This window comes from Bos javanicus, chromosome 19, assembly GCF_032452875.1.
Source record: "Bos javanicus breed banteng chromosome 19, ARS-OSU_banteng_1.0, whole genome shotgun sequence".
In the NCBI taxonomy this organism is placed as follows: domain Eukaryota; kingdom Metazoa; phylum Chordata; class Mammalia; order Artiodactyla; family Bovidae; genus Bos; species Bos javanicus.
The window spans coordinates 19,037,929-19,056,261 of record NC_083886.1 but is presented as its reverse complement, the minus strand read 5'-3'; the positions used below and the strand labels follow the sequence as shown (position 1 = coordinate 19,056,261).

Genomic DNA, 18,333 nt, shown 5'->3' with positions numbered 1-18,333 from the left:
CCTTGGAAGGAAAGTTACAACCAACCTAGATAGCATATTAAAAAGCAGAGATATTACTTTGCCAACAAAGGTCCGTCTAGTCAAGGCTATGGTTTTCCCAGTGGTCATGTATGGATGTGAGAGTTGGACTGTGAAGAAGGCTGAGCACCGAAGAATTGATGCTTTTGAACTGTGGTGTTGGAGAAGACTCTTGAAAGTCCCTTGGACTGCAAGGAGATCCAACCAGTCCATCCTAAAGGAGATCAGTCCTGGGTGTTCACTGGCAGGACTGATACTGAAGCTGAGACTCCAATACTTTGGCCACCTCATGCGAAGAGTTGACTCAGTGGAAAAGACCCTGATGCTGGGAGGGATTGGGGGCAGGAGGAGAAGGGGACAACAGAGGATGAGATGGCTGGATGGCATCACTGACTCTAAGTTTGGGTAAACTCCGGGAGTTCGTGATGGACAGGGAGGCCTGGCGTGCTGTGATTCAAGGGGTCGCAAAGAGTCGGACACAACTGAGCGACTAAACTGAAGAGATCTAGAAGTGTTGGGGAGTTTAACAGGAAGAGTATGGGGAGGGGATTTTCCTTGCCTTTTTGTATTTGGTGACTCACCGTAAGTCAGATAGAGCTATAGCATGGTCTTCAGCTTGCTGTGTTCCAGAAGCTGATGTGATTCAGGTTAGGTTCTGGTCATTTGCCTAGGATGTGAGGCTGTATGGGTGGGGTGGGTGACTGAGGATTGGGATGGTTGGCAAGGAGAAGGGGAGTAGAGATTTAGGGTGAAGAGGGGAGAAAGAAGACTGAACCAGATCCTTAACCAAAGAGTGAGCTCAAATTCCAGAATTGATTTTACCTTCCAGGTATGTCTAGGCAGTTCTTTGGGAGGCCATTTTTTGGTATAGTCTATCCAACTGAAGCACAGTAGCACGTTTTAAGAAAGCTTACATCAAAAAATCCTGTTGAATTAAATAATTATTTTAATGGAAAAGGGGAGTTCGTGCCAGAGAATTTCACACTTAAAACGGTAGTTAACTTTTTTTTCCCTTAGGAATTTAGTGAATAAAAGCATATAAAAATGGTTTAGTGTTATTTATTTAAAGCTTAAAAACATTAATATCTAATTTGACTGTTTTAAGCTTTTGTACTCAAGTAAGGGCTTCCTCCAGAAGCATGGACTTCTTGTGTATTATTATCTATCCCCTTTATCTGTCATTGTTAGCATTAACAAAGCACAAAGCCTCTCAAACAAAAGGGCAGTGAGTGGCCTTTAAATTTTTTTTCTGAGAACTCATGTGCTGGTTTCACCAATTATAATTCTAGATATTGCAAATCATGTACCCTGTAACTGAAAACTGATAGTTCATGTAAAAATTCTCTACTGTAGGAAAAATGTCTCTATTGACCTGAATTTATTAAGTGTGAGTTAAGGTTGGGTCAAGTTCTGGTCCCAGTGGCTGATCATGACCTTTGGTAGGTCACTTAACATCTGGACTGTCAGGGAAATGGGGACAGGTAAGACGCTAGGGTAGAACTCAGTGTTTCTTAACTAGGGGTGTACATCAGAGAGGCCAACCTTTTATTCCAGACTACTGAATCAGGAGCCTAGGCATTCATTTCAGCATTGTTAAACTTGCTGGGTAAAACTGTTGGTAAGCGTTTCTTAGTCCCGCAAAACACGGAGGACTAAAGACTTTTATTCTTGTTGCTAAAAATATTCAGCAAAATATTTTCAGTTCCATTCATGTATGAACAGAAATCTTACTTTGATTTTGGTCTTTTAGAACATAACTCAAAACTGAAATTGTGATTGGCCTGCTTTTATTTCAGGTTTTGTAGAATTCATGAGGGTGATTGAGTTTAGAGTTGCGGATTGAGTAGCCACTAGGGGGCCCCCTCCGGTGAGTTATAAAGTTTTCATTGACTTGCTGATGAATCTTCCAAATACCATGTAAAGGCATTCACTTATCTACTGAGCTTTATTTTACCAGTTAGTTTTCTGGAAAGCTCAGTTTCTTTTTATCTTATGCTCTGATTGTGAATCTTAATATAAACTTGCAGTAACAGAAGTGATAGATGATCTGCAGCACTTAATACGTACTTGTCAGAACTCCTGTGGCAAGGATACCTGATGGCATGTAGACCACCTGGCCTAGAACACTTAAGATAGTTACTTTGCATGGGACATTACTGCTTGGGTAGCAGGTAGAACTGGGAGTTCAGAGTTCCTTTATAGAAAGTTTAAAAAGCCCCTTTAAGTGTTAGGCTAATTTTAATTTCTTTTTACTCACTTTCATACAAGCTAAGTTTGCTGTACTGTGATGAGAATTGTTACTTGCGCTTTGTAAACTCTGGAAGGGAAGAGTCAGCTGGGCCTTTTGAATCTTAAAAGCAACCGTTGGAAGAGTAAGACACTTGTGCCTAGACTGAGAATTTCTCCCCTTTATGACTGATATAGTCATATGAACACATTATTGTTACTATTCAGGGAAAAATTTCTGCTTTAAAAATGTCTCAGCCATTATAGAACTAACTCTACATTCCAGGACTGCATATGTAGTCTGGGTCCCTCCTGAGAAGGTAGATGAGGAATCTTGAAGACAAAGCTCTTTTCCAAAGGAACAGTCTAAGCACAAATATACTCTGTGTGTAAAAAGCCAAGTTGATTTTCCAGTATGCTATACATATTGAGCGGAGAAGGCAATGGCACCCCACTCCAGTACTCTTGCCTGGAAAACCCCATGGGCGGAGGAGCCTGGTAGGTTGCAGTCCATGGGGTTGTAAAGAGTCGGACACGACTGAGCGACTTCACTTTCACTTTTCACTTTCATGCATTGGGGAAGGAAATGGCAACCCACTCCAGTATTCTTGCCTGGAGAATCCCAGGGATGGGGGAACCTGGTGGGCTGCTGTCTATGGGGTCACACAGAGTCGGACATGACTGAAGCGGCTTAGCAGCAGCAGCAGCATACATCTTGAGATACTATGATCAAGGCATGCTCCTGAGACAGTAAACATGGATAGTAATGCATAAGGAGGAAATGACAGCTGTTCTCCCGAGCAAGGCTTGTGGGAAGAACGTGAGGACATAATGTTGCATATACTGTCTCTCCCTGTTGCAGGTCGAGTTGTGTTTAGAGTGCATCGAGTGGGCCAAATCAGAGAAGAGAACTTTCTTACGCCAAGCTTTGGAGGTATGTGCCTGTGTTGGTATTGATCTCAGGTCTCTAGACGTTTGACAGACTGTGATTATAAATAACACCATCCTGATCAAAAGTATTTTCAGCAGCTTTGTATTCTGTGTACCCATAATGATGGGTAGTAGACCTGCTCATGAGAATTGCTCTGGTTGAAGCTTTGATACAGACCTGCTGCTTGGCTCAGAAAAGTAAGCAGCAGCATGGTTTAGTCATTGGCTATAATAGGAGATAATATCATGGGCTAGATGATTTTTTTTTTAGGCTGAATTTGATGCTATCATCAGGACTTGAATATTCAGCAGTAACAGTTCTGTGACTGTCAATCTTTGATTTCTTTCTTTGGCTTTTTTTCTCCCCTTTCCATCAGTCAATGCCTTTTCTCTTTCCTAGGCAAGACTGGTGTCTTTGTACTTTGATACCAAGAGGTACCAGGAAGCATTGCATTTGGGTAAGTAAGCTGGTGGAAGCTAGTGAAGTGTCTTAGCTGGCTCTGTGTATGTGTGTGTGCGTGCGTGCTCAGTCATATCCGATTCTTTGCGACCCCATGGACTGTAGCCCACCAGGCTCGTCTGTCCATGGAATTCTCCAGGCAAGAATACTGGAGCAGGTTGCCATTTCCTTCTCCATCTTAGCTGGCTAAATGAATGTATTCTGAACCTGGGTACTCTTATTAGTTATGTATTAATAATTTATATTCTGCCTATATCTTAGAAGATTTAAAGTGGCTTATAATTACTGAATCTGTCATGGAAAAATGGCATTTAGAAGTTCTAAGAAACTATCAACATTAGAAAACAAAAGGGTGAAACTGCAAGTATTTATTGACCGTTACATTTACTATATCTGTTTATAATTATCATTAAAATCAGTTTTAAAGATCAAAAAGTTAACTGGATGTAAATACATACAGGAAACCTAAAGTGGGCCAGCTAAAGGCTTCTTTTGGCCTTTGCTGCTGCTGCTGCTAAGCACCCTAAAATCTTTGCCTGCTGCTTTTTAAAAAATTAATGGATATAGCTGGACTATTTTCTCCAGGTGGAAGGACATGACTTTCGTGATCTATTAAGTTGAAAAATTGCCAGTATGTAATTCTTATCCTGCAGAAGTGCTATTTTCATATGGTTCTAACAAGTAGCATTAAAAAAAAAGAAAACTGCTTTAATAGAGATATAATTCACAGACCATAAAATGCACCCTTTAAAAGTGTACAGCCAGTGATTTTTAGTCTGTTCACAAAGTGCAATTGTCACCACTATCTGATTTCAGAACATTTTCATCACCCTAGAAAGTAACCTTGTATCCATCAGCTGTCACTTCCTGTTAACCCCCCATTCATCCTCTGTGTGCCCACCATCCCAAGGCAATCACTAACTAGTTTTGCCTCTGTAGACTTGTCTGTTCTGGACACTGCACATAATGGAGCCACGCAGTGTGTGGCCTTTGTGAGTGGCTTCTTTCTCCAGCATGTTCTCAGTGTTCATCCATGTTGTAGCATATGGCAATGCTTCATTCCTTTTTATTGCTAAGTAATACTCCATTGTATCATATTATCCCTTCATCAGGTTGATGGACACTGAGATTGTTTCCACTTTTTGGCTATTATGAATGCTGCTATAAACAGGTTTTATGTGGACATGGTTTTCTTTTGGGTATATACCCAGGAGTAGAATTCCTGGCATATAGTGACTCTCTTTAGCTTTTGAGGAACAGCCAAACTGCTTTTTAAAGTGGCCACACCATTGTACATTCTCACCAGCAGTGTATGAGGAGAGTTCCAGTTTCTCCACATCCTCACCAACACTTGTTGATATTGTCTGTGTTTTTAACTTTAGCCATCTTAGTGTGTGTGGAGTAGTATCGCATATTGGCTTTGATTTATATTTCCTTAATGACTAAATTAATGATGTTGAGCCTGGGGAAGAAGGGGTGTTTGCAGAACGTTAGTATATCCTAATCTCTTTGCTTTCCCCAACAACCCTAGTGCCTCATATTTCTTATGCAGTTTCAGGATTATTGGATAGGAATAGAGTGCGATCAAGTGCCTGTCTGAACTGGATAAGTAATTTCAGCATTTTCTGGGTGGGGATTCCCACTTTTATTTGAATCTTAGGAGTAAGCTCGTCACATTCTTGGCTGTAATGTCTTTTGTATGCAGAAAGCTTTCAAAGAGATCTGTGTTTCTCTTTTGGAAGACAACACCTTAGCAGAAAATGTAAATCTTGTGAATAGATAACCTCGTTTTGAGTTCAGGCAGGTTTCTTTATCCTGAGTGTTCTTATAAGGGTGAGAGAGGGAAATAGTCCGGTATTAAAGTATTAAGATTATAGCTAACAAGAGGTATCTGTATTTTCTTTCTCTAGGTTCTCAGTTGCTTCGGGAGTTGAAAAAGATGGATGACAAAGCCCTTTTGGTGGAAGTACAGCTTTTAGAAAGCAAAACCTACCATGCCCTGAGCAACCTGCCAAAAGCCCGAGCTGCCTTAACCTCTGCTCGAACCACAGCAAATGCCATTTACTGCCCCCCTAAATTGCAGGCCACCTTGGATATGCAGTCAGGTAACACCCTTAGAAACTCATGTGATGTTTTCTTAAAGCTCATCTTACCTCACAGGTGGAAGGAATCTGGAGTTGGGGCTGAAGAATAAAATTGGCTGTTTTGGCTTAGGCTTCCTCAGGGAAACCAGTTGGAAGGTTACCCCTCTAACTAGCTGCCCGCCTCCTCTTCACTTGCTATGAACTGCCTAAATAATACTAAGAACCTGCTTATCTGTGGTTGAACAGGCAACCTGATTGTTGGCACCAGCATCCTAGAGAGGTCTCACTTAGGTTTTAAAAAGCTCTTCCTTCTCTTCTGTCTTTGTCAGTTACTCAGGATGGTAGCACTCCTTTCCAGGACTGGACTAACCCAAGTCTTTTGACAGTTGGAGACCTTTGTAGAGCATGCTAGGCTTTTCTAAAGGACCTCATATCAAGGCTGAGGAAAGGACCCCACCCCCAACCCCCACCCCTACAGGAGAGTGTAGTGAATTGCCTTCTTAAGAAGTGTGGGAACTGGGCTGGGAGGCCATGGAGTGGCAGGAGGATACTTGCAGTCAGCAGCTTTTATTAGTTATGATTTATTACCATTGTTGGAGGGTGTTGGGATTGGAGGCAGAGGACTAGTTTAAGCCCTGATGTTACCTCTTTGCCATCTTTGTTTCCATATAAAACTGTAAGAGGGAGATAACAGCTGCCATGCTTGCCTCTCAGGTATTGTAAATGTCATTTGGCATGTTTTGTCATTCAGGTGACCAGCAGAAGCTCTAGAAAATGGCTTTTCTAGGTTGAAATTTTAGTTTTGCGAATTTCTAGCTGTGTGATTGGGCAAGTTACTTAATTTATCTTTAGTTCATCTGAAAAATGGTGATGATAATTGTACCTCCTTACAGGATGGTGGTGAGGAGTAAATGAGCTGATGAATGTAAGCTCTTCTCACAGGACCTTGCTTTGACCAAAATTGGCACTTTCTTCAAGCCACTGCTCTTCATCATGTTCTTTTTTCATGGTCAGGAGATGACCTTGCATCATATTTCTCAGAGCAGATGAGGCCATTTTTATGTGTGCTTCCTTTATTTCTCTTTCCTCCCTAGAATTTGTATCACTGTTTTTACCTGTTATCAAGTGTGATCCTTCTACCTGCCTTTATAAAAGTTTTCAGTTTTCCAAGTCCAGTTTTTTGTCTCCACTTGGATCTTCCTCTCAGTCTTTGAACTACCCCAGCTGAAAAATCACAGTCCTCTGTCCTTTTAAAATTGCTGTGTTCTCCTTTTCTGTCAAGCTTATTGGAAAAGCTGGAAGAGTATCGTTACTTTGATGTCTTTTGATTCGTTTCAAGACAGTTACTCCCCTGTAATCTCTGACTTTCTTGGAGGTTGGACACTGTTGAGCAGTCCAGCCTTCTTTGACAGCAGTGTCTTCTCGGGTCTCCTCCTTGAGTCATTGTCCTCAGGCACTCTTCCCCCTGTTGTCTCTCAAGTGTGGGTGTTCCTCAGTGTTGTTTTCTTAGTTCTTTTCTCTTCCTGGTCTCCCTTTTTCCTGTCTCATCTCATACTCTCCCGTGGCTTTAGTTACTACGTAACACACAAATGGTCTCCTCATCTAGATTTCTGGTAGCTTCTCTGTCCTGAATTCCATACCTAAATGTTCTGTAGATCTGAATCTCAGCACATCAAAAACCAAAATTATTATTTAACTCTTCCCCTCAAACTATTCTATTCTACATTTCCTATTTTCATTAGTGGTATAATTACTGACTCAGGTGTTCAGGCTGTTCTCTTTGGAGTGATTTGGATTCCCTTCCTCTTCTTCACCCTTCATATGCAGTCAGTCACCAGATGAGGTTGAGTCTGTCTCCACACCTGCCTGTTCTTTTCCGTCTCTGCAGTCACTGCTCTCATGAATGCCAGTGGACCACTGGCATGGTCTTTTCACTGCCCTAAACGTCCCTGTCACTTCCCAATCCGTCTTGCTTACTGGTCTCATTTTTTTGGAAACACACATCTGATCGTGTAAATCCAGTGACTCTGCATTATCCTCTTTAACTGTGCATTCTAAAGGAAGGCACTCTTTTCACGCTTATCTATGGTTTCAGTCCTAGTCACCAAATGACTTCCTGTGTTCCTGCTCTTGTATATTCTTTGCTTGGAATTCCCCTTTCCGTCTTGTCCCCTTGACAAAGTCCTGTGCATCCTTCTAGATCCAGCTTGCATGTTTCCTTTATAAACCCTCATGAGTGCCTTCTTCACTTTGGACTTCCTTGTGAATTGTATATTCTTTGGTGTGTATTACGATACTAATCTCCTTCTGTCTGTTTTGATGACTGCTGTGAGACTGTGAGCTGCTTCAGCACCTTATTCATATTTTTATTTCCTCTATAATAGCTATATCAGTGCTTGGCATATGGTGGGCCCTTGTTAATATTGGTGTTGAATGAGTAACAGGCTAGTGTTTTTTTGTTTTTGTTTTTTTTTTAATGTCCTACGCCAGTTGTGATGGTTATAGTCCTCATGTGGTCTACATTTGCTAATGTGTTTGAGAATGCAGTATACCAGTTCTTGGGCCTTATTTTACTTTTTTTTTTTTTAATACCAGTCTTATTTTTCGTCTGGTCTATTCTAGCTTTAGACGGGGAGGAAAGGAAAAATGGGCATTTGTCTCATTGAATTTGGCAGTGTTAATAATAGTTTGTTGGATATTTTTGAGGAAGTCTCCTTGGCTACAGAGGAGGGTGGGTTTTCTTCAGGCCTCTGTGTGCTCAGTTGCTCAGTCGTATCTGTTTGCAACCCCATGGACTGTTTCTAGCCAGGCTCCTCTGTCCATGGGGATTCTCCAGGCAAGAATACTGGAGAGGGTTGCCATGCCCTCCTCCACGGGATCTTCCCAATCAAGGGATCGAACCTTGGTCTCCCTCATTGCAAGCAGATTCTTTACTGTCTGAGCCACCAGGGAAGTCCCCAGGCCTCTGTAGTTAAGTATAAGGGTCTGATTCCTATGGCTGCTGAACGGGAGGCTTTCTGGGTAAAGTAAAAGCCCTGGGTATGGCACATACCACTCAGTAGTGGTTATCAAGTAGAAGTTCCCAACTGGTGTGCCAGGCACACAGGCATATGACAGGTAGGTCTGAAACATGGATCCCCTGGGGTCATGTATGAGCATTTTCATCCTTTTACTCCAGAATACTGAGTACTTTCTTCTGTACCTTGCTGTGAAAAAATTGGGAAGTCCTGAGGTGGACACATGGATGGGGCTGAGGCAGGGTTAGAACTGATATAGAGAATCTTAGGCTTAGATGCCTTTCAAGCTAGAAAGTACTATTTTTCATGTCATCCCAAGTGATAGCATAGGTTGGTAATAATTGCAGATTCAGTCAAAGTTAGGCTTATTGGGAGCAACTCGGCTTCTAAACAGCAGAGAATTGGTTAGATAAAGTATGTAGCATATTACCCTAAAGAAATACTGCTTAAGTGTGTACAGTTAAGTTCATGAATTTGGCATTATGTGAAATTCATGTATTGACTGCATCACAGCAAAAGTATATCTATAAAATTGTAAATGACCAGTATCTGGAATGAGACTATATAAGAGGTTGGGTTTTTTTTTTTTCCCATCTCATGAAAGCTACTTAAAAATGTCAAGCTTAGAAAAGTTATCAGAAAGAAATGGTTGATGTTATTAAAGCCAGTAATTTGGGCAGAGCAGGGAGAGATGTTTGGATCGCCTTTCTGACTTGTGAAGATAGTGTCATGGAGAGTGAGCATGGCCTTGTCTAGTGGTTCCAAAGGATAGTGGGACTGCTGTGGTGACGAGACGCATGAGGACCATATGTGGCTTTTAGCATCCCCTTTAGTTGGGTCTCTAACTCGTTTGGGATTAATATTGGTAGATGATTGAACTGGGAGTTCAAAGACCTGGGCTCTAATCTCAGCTTTGCCACTAGATGGCAGTGACTTTGGGCAGGTCTTTTATTCTTCCCTGACCACATCAATAAGTAGATGAGGTTGGGATAGATTTTTGAGGCCCTTCCCAGCTGTGATATTTTATGGTTTTGTTACTTCATATGGTTCTTACCCTTTTCTTTTCAATGTCCAGGTATCATCCATGCAGCAGAGGAGAAGGATTGGAAAACTGCATACTCATATTTCTATGAGGCTTTTGAGGGTTATGATTCCATCGATAGCCCCAAGGCCATCACATCTCTGAAGTACATGTTGCTGTGCAAAATCATGCTCAACACGTAGGTGCACGTTAACTTGGGGGTATGAGCTCTCAGGTCCTTGGTCTAAGATTTTCTGCCATGTCAGGATAGCTTGGGCAGGGAGATTGGCCAGTTACAGAAGCAGTGGCTGCCACCTTGTGGGGTGCCTAAGGTGGAGTGGGAGGATCAAAGCTAATCTAGAGCACTCTTCCTTCCTAGTCTTTTAGAACTGAGGAGACAGATTTGAGAAATATCCTTCCCAGCCCCTTGGAACGTTCTCCTCAGCGTGCAGTTCTGTCCAGAGAGTTGCTGAGCACTGGGCAGAGGGCCAGGAAATGGCGTATAGACCAGCACCAGCCACTAGGCCTTCCGGAATGGGGGTTAGAGGAGAGGTTAGGGAAAGGCTTGAAAAAGGGTGACAGCGGCGAGTGTGGGCAGCTCGATGTCTCCATGTTTTATAAAGAATTCCACAGAATTTTTCCATGTTTCTTTTTTGGGAATGCATGAGGTACTGACTGGGATTTTTTTTTGGATCTTGGGATTAAACAGAGCTTGTGTTTTTATAAGATCTGTTATACTGGGATTTGATCTATAAAGTCATTTTGCATAGCCTTTTTTTTTTTTTTTTTTGGCCACGCTGTACAGCTTGTGGGATATTTCCCCAACCAGGGGTTGAACCTGGGGCCACAGCAATGAAATTAGGACTCCAAGTCCTAATTATTGGACTGCCAGAGAAGTCCCACTGTGGCTTTCTTCTTTAAGTTCAGTTTTTCTGCTTTTCAGCAGTGAGCCCAGAGTGGAGAAAGCCTGGCTCCTGTGGTGTGAGGAGCGTATGGATTTACGGGTGGGGGCTGATTACTTCTGTGGGTGGAGTCTTTTCACAGAAGAAGAAATTTGCCTAAACATAGAAACATAGCATCCTAGAGCAATTGACCAAGTCTGTCTTTTTTTTCTAGCCCAGAAGATGTCCAGGCTTTGGTGAGCGGGAAGCTTGCACTTCGGTATGCAGGGAGGCAGGTAGGGGATGCCTTGACTGCAATTTTGATCTCTGCTCACTCTGAGGCAGTGTGTGGTCAGTCACGGTGTTCACTGATATCGTGCTCTTCAGGTCGCCATTCTACTTTTCATTCTGCCCTCCCTCGCTTATGTTTATCAAGCTCCTTTAGTGTAATTCCTGTACTGTTAGTTCTGGGCCCGAAAAGTCAGTGTTTGGTGCTCTTGTGGGTATCAGGTGGTTTGAGGAACTTAACTCAGAATTGAACTGTAGCATTTATAGTGGGTTAGGTTGCATTTGGCTTCAACCAGAAAGTATATCTCCTATGAGCTTGGCTTGAAAATTTAATGTATGGAATAATATTCTTTAAGACAGTGGAGCCGGGTAAGGTCTGGTGCACATGTCCTTCAGAGAGGTTGGATTACCTGGTGCAGAAACTAGGATTGATGGCTCACTTGAGGGCTTCTCATGTCCATCATACCTTCCCACTCATTTCCTGAGTTTGGGTGTGGTCACGAAGAGACCTTCGGTGGTTGGTAGCCCTGTGTGAGATGCCTTTTATGCCTGAGCAGGTAAGAGTGCTCTGTGTAAAGGTGATGTTTCAGATGTGTGCATCATCACTTCTTTGTATTTTGCTTGATTATCACTAGGAAGTAAGAGTAATCTTTCTAGGTTTTGAGTGCAGTTGTGTCTACAGAAACATTGGCCATCTCACTGTATCTTTGATGGAATGTCCACTGCAGACGATAGCTTCTATCTATACAAATGGCCCTAATTGACTTTTCATCAGAAGAAGTTTCATATCAGCCCCTCGTTTTGACCAAAAGGATATTGGTTATTACTGTAATGAAAGACTCACTGTCATATCTAGAATTAGAGTTAATGAGGTGGGCCAAGAGAGGTGAAGTGTCCAGAGCACAAGGGCAAGTAGCTAGTACTGGTGAAGTCAGACTTTGAGCTTGGGTTATCTAGCTCTGAGTTTCAGGCTGTTCGCATCATTTTTCAGTCTGTAGGACAGATGCTGGAACAGACTCTACTAGTGATGAGTTTTGCATCATTTTTAAAGTCTGCTGTAGAAGACACTACATCCTTGTTTAAGTACAGAGGCTGGTACCAGAGGAGCTCCTTCTTGTTCTTTGTACCTTGATGACAGCTTTCAAGCAGGAGTCAGGCCCACCTCTCAGATGATGAATGTTGCAGATTTCTTGCTGAGTGCAGACTTACTAGCTTGGTCAGGTGTCTTGTATAACCAGATTAGAGGTTGCCCCTCAACCGTTAATTATACCTTCATCACTCTGGGGTTTTAACATTCAGTGTAATATGTAGAGTTTTGATGCCTCAATTCCAATGCAAGTAAATCTTGGCTTATGTCCTGCACCAAACCCAGCAGAGTGAGTTTTGATAAAGCACGAGGTGTGATCAAGTCTCAGGGCAGGAAGGCATCCGGGGGTGTAGGTAAGGGTAGGGAGTCTTGGAGGAGGGGAAAGGATTCACACCTCTCTGGCCATTTTCCCTTTTAGCTTCTCATCTTTGGAGAATGCTTTATCAAAGCCTTTCTTTTGGAAAACTTTGTACTTCCTAGTATCTTCACATCACTTCTGCTTTTGGAGGGAAACTGGCACACAGTGGTACTCCATTCCTCTGGCTTTTCTTCCCAGGCCTCTGAAGAAGAAGAGTCATGGGGCAGGTTCTTCCTGATAGCCAGGAGTTGTGTGGATGAATCACGTTTCTTATGACTTGTGGAGATGTGAGTGTGCGGAATAGATCACTGTCACTCTTCTTCTCTTTATTCTTAGACAGAAGCATTAAAATGTGTGGCTCAGGCGAGCAAGAACAGATCACTGGCAGATTTTGAAAAGGTAAGCATGGTATTGGGTTGCTAGGGAACCAGGTGGAGGGGAGGGCCATTTAAGTACTTAAAATGTTTTTTCATCTTTAAATGCTTACAGTTTCACAAGAAGTTGTAAAGATAGTACAGGTGACCCCATGTCCCATTCACCCAGTTTCCCCATGGTTACACCTTAAGTATAGTACAGGGTCAAAACCAAGACGTAGAGACTTCCTTGGTGGTCCAGTGGCCAAGACTCCCAACGCAGGGGTCCAGGGGCCCGGGTTCATCCCTGGTCAGGGGACTAGATCTGTGCCATTACAAAGACCCAGTGCAGCTAAAATAAACAAGTAAACATTAAGGAACCCAAAATTAAGAACTCTTTTCCCCACCCCCAAGAAGTAGTTAAGCTTTTGTACAGTGAAACTTGAGTTGTGAAATCTCATTTATATACAGTACATTTCAGTTTCATAAAGTTCTGTCATCTGTCTTGCACTTCATTTTTCACAACAAACCTATTACCTACATTTTATGCTTGGGGAAGCTGGGATTTAAAGAGAATGCCTGAGTCGCACAGCTAACTTGCATCAGGGTCTGACACAGGCACCATATGACATGGTCTTAGATGTTCCTTCAGCTCCAGAAATGCCAGGTTTGCGTCTCCTCTGTGGACATCAGTGGTGATGTGTGCATCTGGGCTGAAAGACTCTTCCTTAGGATGAAATTCTAGGCTTACTTAGCCTCCTGTGCCTTTCACTCAATGTTTGCGAAGGTTTAGAAAGGGAGAAAAACCTGTCTAAGCAGCAGGGTGAGACTTATACTTTTCTGAGTCTGCTTCCTGTTAATCTGAGTATAAAGACCAACTTAATAAAAACAAACCTAGATCCAGGAAGAAAAATAGAAACTAGACATTGTGGCTCTCTGACTGTCCCCAAGGTTCATCATCTTCCTTGAGATTTCTTGTCAGTTTCATTTCCTTACTTGGCTTGATTTGCTTGCTTCCCTTAACACGTTAAAGCACAGCTAAAATGAGGCGGGATACTGAAGAATATTATTAAAGATAAATAGATCACATACATGAATAAACAAAGAGTTTAGATTATTTTATCCCCAAATTTGGATGGAACATTTCTAGCAGGGGGGATTAAAAAAAAAGACCATGATCAGATATTTGGGAAACACTAGGGCTAACAAAATTAAAAAGGGACTTTGTTTTCTGGTACCTGCAGCTATGTTGTGCTGATATTCCTTATAAAACCCTAAGAGCTAGCTGTGCAATTCAGCATTTCCCATTATTTAGCATCAGAATTCCCCTGCTCCCACTGCCTTGGAGGCTGTGCTTGTTCTGTGAAACACACATTGAGAACTGCTTGTGCAGTGAATTCAGCTTGTAAGCTGAACTGCTCGTGGGGCTTGCATGGTTTGAGTGGTCAGTGTGAGGCTTTCAGACAGAAGCAAGGTGCCTAGGGTAGGCTTCATCTTTCATTTCTTTGCGTTCCTTGTCTTCTGCCTTCATGGCAGCTCCTTCATTTCTGCAAACCCTCCAGGCCTCTTGGGTCGAGCGTGTAATTACGGGGCCAGCACACTCTGTAGGGAGCCGCAAGTAGCCCGTGGCTTTCAGCTCTCCTCTGTGCCCTTCTCTGCTCTCTTGGCAGGCCCTGACAGACTACCGGGCGGAGCTCCGGGACGACCCCATCATCAGCACACACTTGGCCAAGCTGTATGATAACTTACTGGAACAGAACCTGATCCGAGTCATCGAGCCCTTTTCCCGAGTACAGGTAAGAACCTCCTGGGGACTCCAGCTCTTCTCTGGTGGGAGGGGGTTTCTGGCTCGGCTTCCTCACTGTCTCCCCCTCCCTTCCCACACCCATCCAGATGGGAACTTGCTACCAAGGGTGTGCCTGGGATTAGGCAGGAGACCCCCTAAGAGCTTGGGATTTTATGACAGGGAACAAGAGTTGAGGAGAGGGGGGTGTCAGGTGGAGGCTGGTGAGGTCGCCCCTGCCTGTTTTCGGTGCAGCCTCCTCTCCGTTTTTGCAGTCACCGTGCGTGTGGTAAATGCTGTCTCCTCTGGGCATGTGGGACAGGAGTGTGGTCATTGTAATGATGCAGGGAAGGCAGATGGACCAGGCATGGCTAAAGAGGATCTGGCCATGACATGCAGCCGGGATCCAAGATACGGCACTACCCTCATCCCAGTATTAGAGGCGAAAGTAAAACTTTCTGTGTTGGTGTCTTTTTACCTTTCCTTTTAGATCGAACACATATCTAGCCTCATCAAACTCTCCAAGGTAAGGAGTCCTGAGCTTGTCTGGAGGGTGGGGATGGGGAAGGGCGCAGGTGGAGGGGCTGCCGTTGACACCTACCAGGCCTTATTGCAAAGCTCCCCAACCTACTGCTCAGTGGGGACTGGGGGCCGTGGGCTCAGAGTGGAGCTGCAGTGTTGCTGTTTCAAGCCATTTGCCCTGGGACCCTTTTATACAAGACTTTTGTGTCACTTAGCTGTCAGTAGATAGCTGATCCCCTTAATCATGTGCTTTGATTTTAGGCCGACGTGGAAAGGAAATTATCACAGATGATTCTTGACAAGAAATTTCATGGTGAGTAGCAGCCATACAGGCGAGGGTGCTGGTGGAGGTGATGAAGTGGTGAGGAGGCATCATGCTCTTGTTGATGTTGGATGACGACGCTCTGTTGTTCCCCTTGGTGGCGCCCTGGGATCCTTGCCCACCTCATCCCTGTGATGAGAGCGTATAATAAACACGCACAAAGGGAACAGGAAGGTGACTATTGCCCCTCCTTTCTGGAGAAAGTGAGGCAGCTAGGGAGCAGGCTGCATCTTCAGTGCTTGTGTGTCTAATCCTTGCTTTTACCTGGGTTCGCTTGTGTTTCCTGCAGGGATCTTGGACCAGGGGGAGGGTGTCTTGATTATTTTCGATGAACCCCCAGTAGATAAAACCTATGAAGCTGCTCTGGAAACAATTCAGAACATGAGTAAAGTAGTGGATTCCCTCTACAACAAAGCCAAGAAGCTGACATAGGTGAGTGCTGGCGCCGGGCCGGCCCGGGCAGCGCTGTCTTCTGCCTGCTGAGACTGAACGCCTCCCGGTGGCCTTGCGGGCGGCTTCCCCGATTGACACTGCTCTGTCTTCTCTTGCAGAGTTGGATCTGTAGCGGTCCTTTGGAGAGTGTGTGTGGCGGGAGAGTGAAACCTTTGGGGAAAATGCTAGGAGATTCTTTTTTCTTTCTGTTCTACTTTTCGCTCGGAAAGTTTTTAAATCCTCATTTGGTGCATCTGTATTCCAGCCGATAGGTGTGCCAGTTTTCATGTAATCTTTACTGGCCCGACTTGGGAGTGGGAAAATTGCTTAAAAAAAAAGAAAAAGGAAAAAAAAAAAAGGTTATTCTAAATAAAAGGAAAAAGGCTTACACTACCTAAAGCTGTGCTCTCTGCCTCCCGGGAGAGGGCCGCCAAGCCAGGCGCTCCACCAGCCACCGGGGCTCCTAACCCACCCGCTGGGCGTCACCTTGCCTCCTCTTCCGAATTGGGTGTTTGCCTGACCATCAAAGCAACGACTTTTTATTCTGTTTGTACCGAACCAAAACAAACAACTGTGTATAGACTGCTCTTTTCTTTTTTATTTGAAAATGAGGCGTTTCGGTGTTCTGTCCCCTGCCATACGGCCTGTCCGCCTGCCCTTCCCCAACAGTGGCCCCAGCAGACTGGCCGAAGGTCCCGCCGCCGCCACTGCAGCAGCAGCAGCAGCGCCTGCACGGCTCCGCTCAACCCTGGAAGGAATGGGACGTGGCCGGGAGCTCGTGCCCACCGTGGCCACACGGGGAGCAGTGTGGGCCCTCAGGGGCCTGCTGTGCATGTGGCTCTTTTTAACACAGTAAACTAGATTAGACGTCAGTGTTTTAATTGCCCCCCTCCTCTGCTCTTTTCTGTCTCTCCCTCCTTCCCGCCCCCACCCTCCCCAGCCAGATGACCACCCCATGTCTCCCTCCCTTCCTCCTCTGCCCCCAGGGGAGTCCGGCTGTCTGAAACCCTTCAGCTTCTCTCCCTGTCCCACCGCTCCTCTCCTGCTGTCAGATGGATTTATTCCTTTTTTAAACAGTGAACGTTGGAAATGAGACTGTGGGGTGTGGGTTTTTTTTTTCCTCCTCTTAATTTTCGTTGTTGGGTTTTTGAGCAACCTCATGTCCCCCTCCCAGGGAGCGTCTTTATTTACCTCTTAGAAATGGGACGGATGGGAGGTAGAGCACTGTTTTCCGCATGCTTTGTCTTACGATGAGATTATATAGCAAGGCTTTAATGCCATTTGGGCAGGTAAGCTTCTGCGCCTCTGTTGTGCTCAGCTGTATTCTCTTCTTCCTCTCATTTCCTCTCTCCCCTCTTTTTTCCTCTCCCCTTCCTGCCTCCTTCCTTCTTGCTGCCTTCCTTTTATCTTTCTTTCCCTTTCTCAGATTATCCTTCCAGGTTTTCGTAATAAATTTATATTTTGTAAAAGGATTTTGTTGTACCAGGTTTTGCATCCTCACTGAATCTGACTGGCTTTTATTTTCCTCTCCAGAATCAGGTTTTTGTTCTCACCATCTTTCCCCATCATGTCCAGTCACTGTTTTGGTTTTGGCACCATCAATATCAAATGTACAAACGGTTCTTGCTAACCAACACCAGGTATATCTGATGTTCAGATGAGTTCCAATAAAAACAATTTTTTTTTTTCAAAAAGTGTCCTTTCTTGAGTGCTGGAGGGCTTCTGATCAAGTCCAGACAGGTCAGTGTAGCCCTCGAGACTGGACAGAGCTCTGCTGTCTCAAATTCGCTCCATGGGAGACCTTTAGAGCCAGGGTCATGTGGAGGCCTTTGGGTGAGAAGGTTGGTCTGTGAGGTCTGAAATGGGCACAAGGGCTCAGTTATCTTTGTTTTTCCAAGGTCTCGTGGTCCAGTGAGGACATGGGGTTTGGGTTGTAATATCCTCTGAACCTGTTTCCTCACCTGCACAGCAAGGATGGTGCTTCCTCTGTGGGTAATTGCGGTGGGAGGGTTACATGCAGTTAGCAGAAGGGCAGATGCCTGGAGAATCCTGGCATTCAGTTGTGGTTTAGTTTTAGTTTTTTTGGATCTTGTTCAAAAGCATTGGTTTTCATCCTGCTCCTCAGACTCCTGTGGGACTCTGGGGCCACGGGGAGGAAGGGGTGAGCTCTAGCTGCCAACTCCAGTCCGAGCCACTCTCTGTCATGTTTCAACGTGGTGTCTCTGTGTATAGTTCTACTTGAGGAGGAGTTGTGCTTCAATAAAGGGCTTTAAAAATATCCCACAGGATCCAGGACCAGAGCAGGCTTGGCAGTCCCAGGAGCTCAGAGCCTGCCCTCCCCTCCCTCAGCGTGTCTGCTGACTCCTCTAGACCTGTGCTGCCCAGTGTGTGGCTGCAGGCCCCGTGCGGCCATTCAGCCCTTGAAGTGTGGCTCGTTCAAACTGGGGTGTCTTGCAAAAGTAAACAAACCAGAATACTTTGAAGAAGGTGAAAAAAGAATGAAAAACTCATTGCTCAACTTCCTTTTTACATATGTTGAAATATTTTGTGC

The 18,333-nt window shown here is 44.3% G+C and overlaps 1 protein-coding gene across 2 annotated transcripts in view; it reads left to right on the top strand.

Moving 5' to 3' along the window:
• PSMD11 (proteasome 26S subunit, non-ATPase 11) overlaps positions 1-17,476 on the top strand; it is a 29,005-nt gene extending 11,529 nt beyond the window's left edge. The window contains exons 4-14 of one of the 2 annotated variants that reach the window (XM_061390409.1): positions 3,107-3,178; positions 3,575-3,632; positions 5,545-5,739; positions 9,811-9,955; positions 10,873-10,933; positions 12,707-12,769; positions 14,394-14,519; positions 14,997-15,032; positions 15,290-15,341; positions 15,640-15,782; positions 16,452-17,476. In XM_061390409.1, coding sequence (XP_061246393.1) covers positions 3,107-3,178; positions 3,575-3,632; positions 5,545-5,739; positions 9,811-9,955; positions 10,873-10,933; positions 12,707-12,769; positions 14,394-14,519; positions 14,997-15,032; positions 15,290-15,341; positions 15,640-15,782 — 951 coding nt within the window. In that variant the 3' untranslated portion in view covers positions 16,452-17,476. Of the gene's footprint in view, positions 1-3,106; positions 3,179-3,574; positions 3,633-5,544; positions 5,740-9,810; positions 9,956-10,872; positions 10,934-12,706; positions 12,770-14,393; positions 14,520-14,996; positions 15,033-15,289; positions 15,342-15,639; positions 15,783-15,901; positions 16,176-16,451 lie in introns of those variants that run through there. The other variant, XM_061390408.1, reaches the window with a different exon arrangement.
• The last annotated feature ends 857 nt before the right edge of the window (positions 17,477-18,333 follow it).